This window comes from Urocitellus parryii, chromosome 2 (assembly GCF_045843805.1).
Source record: "Urocitellus parryii isolate mUroPar1 chromosome 2, mUroPar1.hap1, whole genome shotgun sequence".
Classification (NCBI taxonomy): domain Eukaryota; kingdom Metazoa; phylum Chordata; class Mammalia; order Rodentia; family Sciuridae; genus Urocitellus; species Urocitellus parryii.
The window spans coordinates 38,437,651-38,445,525 of record NC_135532.1 but is presented as its reverse complement, the minus strand read 5'-3'; the positions used below and the strand labels follow the sequence as shown (position 1 = coordinate 38,445,525).

Here is a 7,875-nt window from a genome sequence, read left to right as displayed (position 1 = left end):
AGGCCTGCTCTGGGTCCATCTCTCCAAATCAGTGCTCTTTTTGGTGGTGGTTATTCTCATTAGTTGTACGAGACAGTAGAGTGCATTTTGATATATTATACACAAATGGAGCACAACTTCTCATTCCTCTGGTTGTACAAGGTGCAGAATCATCCACTAGAGTAATTATATAATATATAGGGTAACATGTCTGTCTCTACTATCCTTCCCATCCCCACTGCCCCACCCCTCCCCTCTACAAAAACCAAAGTTCCTTCATTCCTCCCTACCACTCGCCCCACTATAGCTCAGCATCCACTTATCAGAGAAAACATTCGGCTTTTGGTTTTGGGGGATTGGCCTATTTCACTTAGCATGACATTCTTTAACTCCATCCATTTACCTGCAAATGCCATGATTTCATTCTTCTTTAAGGCTGAATAAAATTCCACTGTGTAAGTATACCACATTTTCTTTATCCATTCATCTTGAAGGACATCTAGTTGATTACACAGTTTAGCTACCGTGACTTGAGCTCCTATAAACATTGATGTGGCTGCGTCACTATAGTATGTTGATTTTAAGTCCTTTGGTATAAACCGAGTGGGACAGCTGGGTCAAATGGTGGTTCCATTCCAAGTTTTCTGGGGTACCTACATACTGCTTTCCATAGTGGTTGCACCAATTTGCAGTCCCACCAGCAGTGTATGAGTGTACTTTTTTCCCCCACATCCTTGCCAACACTTATTATTGCTTGTATTCTTGATATTTGCCATTCTGACTGGAGTGATTTGCATTTATCTAATTGATACAGAAACTCAAAAAGATGATGAACATTTTTTGTGTGTGTTTGTTGATCGATTGTATTTCTTATTCTGTGAAATGTCTGCTCAGTTCCTTAGCCCCTTATTGATTATTTTTGTTGTTGTTGTTGTTTGTTTGTTTTTGTTCTGGTGTTAGGTTTTCTGAGTTCTTTATATATCCTGGAAATCAGTGCTCTATCTGAGGTGTGTGTGGTAAAGAGTTTCTCCCAATCTGTGGGCTCTCTCATCTTGTTATTGCATATCAGTGCTCTATCTTGAACTAGGTTACCAAGGAACTGCAGCTGAGCACCCACAGACACCATAGCAGTATTCTAGCACTGAGAATTGTGAAAAAATAAAGCTCCCTGGCTCTGCAGAAGCTTTTCATTTCCAGAGATGGCAAATATTTATTAGACTCTCGCTTTGTGCCAGGTACGGATCCAGGCACCAGGGAAAGAGCAATAAACAAAACAGATTAAAGCCCTGATTTCTGGCACACATGATGTTGAAAGATGGAGAGAGGTGGATAATTAACAAATGGCTAAGTAAATTAAATAGTGTGTCGGGTGGTTGTAAGTAACAGAGAGAAAATAAAATCAAGAAAAGGAGTGTATGAAGGGAGGGTGTGTGATATGGTATAGTCAGAAAGGGACAGGGTACTGCTGGCATGGATGCTGGCTTGAGACCCAATCAGCCTACCGTGGAGCCTCCCTGATGGCTGGGGAAAGGAGTAAAGAGCCTTCAGCAGAGGTTGGGGTAGCCCGTTAAACCAGGGAGCAGAATAGAAGACAAGAAAGAGTCTCAGGGATTTGCAGCCTGTGAGGGCCAAGTGTTCTCTTGAGTCGAAGCCCGTTCATGAGCCACAGACCTCGGCTAGCAGAAAGTTGGTGGCCAGGCAAGAAGAAAATGTGGAACTGGAGTTGAGCAAATGCCAGCCTGGGCGCCCCAGGAACCAGCACAAAGTTTGAATAGCCACCCGAAGACCTTTAAGCGCACTGGGCCTCCCTCCCATTACACTAGGTTCACCTTAGGGAATGACCTTATTTGAGGACTGACTACTTATCTAGAGGGTCTGTATCACTAATCAAACTGGATTATGCTTTGCTCAGGCTACATCATTCATTTTCTCGTGCTGCCCAGGAGCTGAGAGGAAATCAGATCAACTCTACATGAAGAAATTACATTTTCTCTGCCTAGGATGAAGCAAGAGGGAGGGAGAAAGTGAAGACAGTAGCTACAGAAACTCAGAATTTTGAGTTTTGCTGAAAACATAGAAGTGACCTAGAAGAGAAAAAATCTGATGACCTAGGAGAGAGGGATTTGATAGTAATTCCCTTGAGGAGGGCAATGGAGTGCTTCAGGTGCTGAGCTGACTCCAGCTACCAGTGCCACCAACGTATTCACTTGCCCAGGCGGAAGGACGGTGGGGGTGTGGTAGTGGGAGAGAGGGTATAGAAGCTTTTTTCACTTTGCTTTAATTTTCTTTCAGAGAAACATAGTGCATGATCTCCACTCAGGCGTTAGGATGCGGGGCGGGGGGGGGGGTGGGGGGTAGGGTTTAGGGAGACAGGAGAATATATCAGCAGAGTCTGAAGGGCAGGAAATTGAATGAGGTAGGGTAAGTATTCTGATGGCAGAAAAAGCTAACTAAGCACGCTGCTAGAGGCTGTGCATTTCCAAAGAAACAACTCTGCAGCCAAGTGGAAAGATGAATGGGCCAGGCTGCCCGCTCTGCTCTGGTGGAGTAGACAGGTATGACAATGGAGCAAAGAGCAAAACCACTGAGGATGAGTCTTTGGGATGACTGTGGCCACTCATGGAGTTTAGGTTGTAAGAAAGTGAGGATATCAGGCATGTGAGGAACAAGGAAAAGGCAGGAGGAGCAACCGATGAGAGGAGCCTGTGGAGTAAAGGATTTCAGGGACCTCAGGCAGGAAGGAATGTGAGCAGAAAGAGAGCAGACGGAGGTCAGAAGTGGAGATGGAAGAGGGCTCTCAGGTCCTGGTAATGGTAAGATGTAAGGTATGCTCACAAAAGCAGCTGGCAGAGATGGGGTGCCAGATAGGATCACTGATAGAAATGGGGTTAACAAACCCCAAGATCAGGCACATGTGAGTGGATGTGTATTTTATCAGATGCAGTGCTTGAGAGAGAAGATGAGGCACCCCATCCTCGGGCAATGAGGATAAGTGATGGGTTGGGGCTGCACAGGGTGGAATGTGATGAATTCAGACTCAAAGCTACTTTTTTAGGACAGCTGAAAAATAACAAGGGCAAGGGAAGTGACAGTTACCTTCCACGAAGCCCAGATTCCTGCATGTGAGAGAAAACTTGCAATGGAAGCATGTTCCTAAGATGAAGCCAGGTTTCAGATCCAAAAAAGAGAAGGGAACTTGGGAGAAAAGGTTGAAAATTTTTAACAAGATGCGTAAAAAAAAAAAAAAAAAAAAAAAAAAAAAAAAAGCTAGACAGCCATTCCACATAAAGGAGCTGGCAGAAGCTCCAGAGTAGTGGGGCTGGGGTTGTGGCTCAGGGGTAGAGCACACGCCTAGCACATACGAGGCCCTGGGTTTGATCCTCCACACCACGTAAAGATCAATAAATAAAATAAAGGTATTGTGTCCAACTACAATTAAAAAATAAATGTTTTTTTAAAAAAGTTCCAGAGCAGTATAGGAAGCTTGGGGTGAGGATAGAGGAAGTGGGAGACAGATTTCCGGGCTGGAGCTGGGCGGTGTGGCAGGTCCTCAGGCTTGCAGGCTCAGGTGTTAGGCTAGACATTCTCCAAATCCCAGTCCCAACTCTTTGCCTGTTTGATCTCAAGGGAAACCCTGTTTGTCCACCAGGAAGCAGCTCCTCAGGGGCATGAGGATTAAACTGAAAGCACAGGGCCAGACACAACCTAGGCACTCAGTGAGCGTCAGCTATTGTCATTTTGATCCCAATGAGCTGACTCAAACATCAGTTTTCATCCATTTCCTGAATTTCTGTTGTTTCGGGTGTTGGCAGAGTCTGTTTTTTGTAATTTATAAAACACTCTGTACATAAAAACAATGTCTCACATGTGACAGTATTCAAGCATACATTTCAACATTTAGGTATCATTCTTTTTTAAAATTTTTTTTAGTTGTAGATAGACATAATATCTTATTTATTTATTTTTATATGGTGCTGAGGATCAAACCCAGTGCTTCACACGTGCAAAACAGGCGCTCTGCCACTGAGCTACAGCCCCAGCCCTTAAGTCTCATTTTTTATGTCCCTGTTTAGAGATCCCAGGGATCCTTGGAATTATTTAGTCAGCACCTTCCACCACCATTTGGAATTTAGAACAGTGGCCTTGACAGGACAAGACTGGGCCAAGATCACACAGCAACTCAATCCTGGTAGCCAGGACTAGTGGCTCTGAATTCGAGTCTTGACTGCTCTTCTGTTTAGGGGTGTAGCTTCCTAGTGGTCATGGGGGGGGGGGCATTCCCCTTCCGGACACAAGCAGAGATCCCCCAGAAAGCCCCCTGTGTTCTTGACTTACAAAAAGTGCTCGCAGCGCGCAGGGGCCAATACCAACCTCTCCCAGGTTAAGGAATCGCTGACCGGGAGTGGGTAGGGCTCCCGCACTGCGGCCGCTGCGAGTTCCAATTGGCCACAAGCGAAGCGCCTCGGTTTACCCAGGGGCTGGGAGTGCGCGGGGAGCGGTGCCCGGGCGGGCGAGGGCCGGGGGCGGAGACTGCGCGCCGCTGGCTCCCGAGCGCGGGGCAGCGAACCCTCAGAGCCGCCTTCCCGCGCCAGGAGCGGCAGGGCTCGGCGGTACCCGCAGGGGTTCCACTGGGCTCGCAGCGTCGCAGCGCTCCGCCGTCGGGCCGGGCGCGCCCTGCGGAAGGCAGGGAGAAGAAGCGCTCCCCACGGGGGCCACGCCCGGGCCTCCTGCGCCACCCGGGCTGAGCGGCCGCGCGGTGCTGCCATGGGTAGCCCCTGGAACGGCAGCGCTGGCCCCGAGGGCGCGCGGGAGCCGCCTTGGGCCTCGCTGCCGCCGTGCGACGAGCGCCGCTGCTCCACCTTCCCCCTGAGGACGCTGGTGCCGGTGACCGTCGTGTGCCTGGGCCTGTTCGCCGTCGGGGTGAGCGGGAACGTGGTGACCGTGCTGCTGATCGGGCGCTACCGGGACATGCGGACCACCACCAACTTGTACCTGGGCAGCATGGCCGTGTCCGACCTGCTCATCCTTCTCGGGCTCCCCTTCGACCTGTACCGCCTCTGGCGCTCCCGGCCCTGGGTGTTCGGGTCGCTGCTCTGCCGCCTGTCCCTGTACCTGGGCGAGGGCTGCACCTACGCCACTCTGCTGCACATGACAGCCCTCAGCGTCGAGCGCTACCTGGCCATCTGCCGTCCGCTGCGTGCCCGCGTCCTCATCACCCGGCGCCGCGTCCGCGCGCTCATCGGTGCTCTCTGGGCGGTGGCCCTGCTCTCCGCCGGGCCCTTCTTTTTTCTGGTGGACGTCGAGCAGGACCCCAGCATCTACCCGATCGTGGACCTTAACGGCACTGAGCAACACACCTTCTTGTCCAGCGTGCCGCCGCCCCTCTGGCCCTCGCGGGCGCCACTGTCGTCCCCGCTCTCTGGACCTGAGGCTGCAGCGGCCGCGGCGCTGTTCAGCCGCGAGTGCAGGCCAAGCCGCGCACGGTTGGGTACATTGCGGGTCATGCTGTGGGTTACCACTGCCTACTTCTTCCTGCCCTTCCTGTGCCTCAGTGTCCTCTACGGGCTCATCGGGCGAGAGCTGTGGAAGAACCGAGATCCACTGCAAGGTCCTGCCGCCCTGGGGCGGGAGAGGAGCCACCGGCAGACAGTCCGCGTCCTGCGTAAGTCCTGCCACCTCTCTTCCAAACTCGCCAGTCCTTGGTCAGCACCGCAAGTGGGAACAGGCAAACTGCTCGCCCTCTACCTCCAGAGAAAACCATCTTTAGTCCCCCAGGGTTCTGAGGAACCCAGAGCTCGGATCTAGTCGACAGGAATGACTTCCCAATGCTGCTGAGATCCAGGATGGGTAGCTGACTCGCCTCTGTTAGAGACCGCAGCTGTGGATTAATCACAGCACCCTTTGAGAAGACGGGTAGATTGCATTAAACTAAAATTTCATTTAGTGTTAAGTTATCCCAAAGACTGAGTGAACCATGCCCATATCAAAAAGTCAAAGATGCGTAGACCTGTTGCAGATTATTTTTTTTCCCTCCAAGATAATCTGCCTCTTAAGCGGGTTTGTAAAAGGAAGGCTGCCAAAACAGCTTTTGGGAGCAATTGTTTTTTCCTGGCTTATGCCCAGTCTTGATAACACATACATGAGCCTAACGTGAAGTTTTAAAGCAAATATCGATGCAGTTAAATACCTGGTTGGTTTTTGTCCATGCATGCAGATTTTGCTAGGTGAAAGTTCTATCTAATTTATTTTGTTGCTATACTACTGCAGGTGGATTTTTTTTTTTTTTTTTTTTTTGCGAGGCGGGGAGGGGTGGGTATTTGATTTTTTAAATGCTTTTGCTAATGTGTCTATGTCTTGTTTTGCAGTGGTGGTGGTTTTGGCATTTGTAGTTTGCTGGTTGCCTTTCCACGTTGGCAGAATCATTTACATAAACACCGAAGATTCCCGGATGATGTATTTCTCTCAGTACTTCAACATTGTCGCTCTGCAACTATTCTATCTGAGTGCATCCATCAACCCAATCCTCTACAACCTCATTTCCAAGAAGTACAGAGCAGCCGCCCGTAAACTGCTGCTTGCAAAACGGTCCAAACCAAGAGGTTTCTGCAGAAGCAAGGACACTGGGGGGGACCCTGGGGGAGACACTGGAGTTACAGTTGGCTACACAGAGACCAGTGCTAACACAAAGACAATGGCCTAACCAGCACAGCTGAGCCAATTACAAGACTTTGGAGACAACAGGTCTGTAGAGAAATAAAGACAGAAAGTAGGGTATGAATGCTGTTTAAGAATGAGAGTTGTTGAAATTTTGCAAGTTGGTTAGAAATTGTTGGCATGATTTTTTTTTAAATCAAAGTATAAAATGTATCTGTACCAGTTATTACAGGTTCCCTTTCATATATCTGTATTCACTTTAGCATCATGAAATCCCACATCTATAGTGTGTCTGGAAGAGGTTTTCTAAGTCTTCATTCATTCTACTCTGGGAATAAGATCAATCATTTTATAGTTAAGTGATAGAGCAATGCTGCCTAAAAATTGTCACCTCTGAGATCAGGGGTGTATTTGTTCTGTTTGGAATATAAATATACATATACAAGGAAACAGGATGATGAGTTTGGATCCAAGAATTATTTAATACCTATATATGGTATATTTAATACCTATATATGGCCATATATACCATATATGGCTTTGTGAAAAACTTTTAGAAGTAAGAATTTCAGGTAGACTCCAATGTTCAGGAGTCCCACCTCTAAACAGACTGGGAGCAAAAAAAAAAAAAGTTTTGGCTAAATGTGCTCTTTGAAAACTGCTATGAATAAAACCAGTGCAACCCACTTTTCCCTGGAACTGCCTATGGGGTTGTACTAATGCCACTAGCCTTGAAGTAGCAAAGTTGGGCACAGAGACAAGAGGACAGAGAGCTTGGCCTTCTGAGACGACTACTGATGAGCTTTGAAAAGAACTTTAATCTACCTTCCTTTGCCTCAGCCTATTTGGATGAGAATTGTCATCATCCCTGTTTTACTAGTGACAGAACTGACTCTCAGATTTCCCAGACAGGAACTAGGAAGGCTTGAGTCTGAATCCAGACTTTAAAATACTCACCCACCCTCAATGAGATTGTAATTGTTGAAAAACATACAGGTTGCTTTGTGAAAGAGAATGCATTGGACATTCTAACAAACAATTCTGAAACTTTGATTTTTTACAGTTTAAAACATAAGTGTTCCCAGCAGCTCTGGAGGATGAGGCAGGAGGATCACAAGTTCAAAGCTAGCTTTAGCAATTTAGTGAGGCCCTAAGCAACTCAACGAGACCCTATCTCTAAATAAAATATTAAAAAGGGACTCATGTGGCTCAGTGGTAAAGTGCCCCTGGGTTCAATTCCCA

General features: G+C 48.0%; 1 protein-coding gene across 1 annotated transcript; it reads left to right on the top strand.

Moving 5' to 3' along the window:
• Positions 1-4,743: 4,743 nt before the first annotated feature.
• On the top strand, positions 4,744-6,679 carry Mlnr (motilin receptor). Its single transcript, XM_026393711.2, has 2 exons — positions 4,744-5,641; positions 6,345-6,679. The coding sequence occupies exons 1-2, from the start codon at positions 4,744-4,746 to the stop codon at positions 6,677-6,679; spliced, it is 1,233 nt and encodes a 410-aa protein (XP_026249496.2).
• Positions 6,680-7,875: the final 1,196 nt, after the last annotated feature.

Excerpts from the sequence above, each read along its gene's own strand:
- Mlnr (XM_026393711.2), top strand. The coding sequence starts at position 4,744 with ATGGGTAGCCCCTGGAACGGCAGCGCTGGCCCCGAGGGCGCGCGGGAG. Across the intron at positions 5,642-6,344 it reads GCAGACAGTCCGCGTCCTGC|TGGTGGTGGTTTTGGCATTT; the intron begins GTAAGTCCTGCC and ends CTTGTTTTGCAG.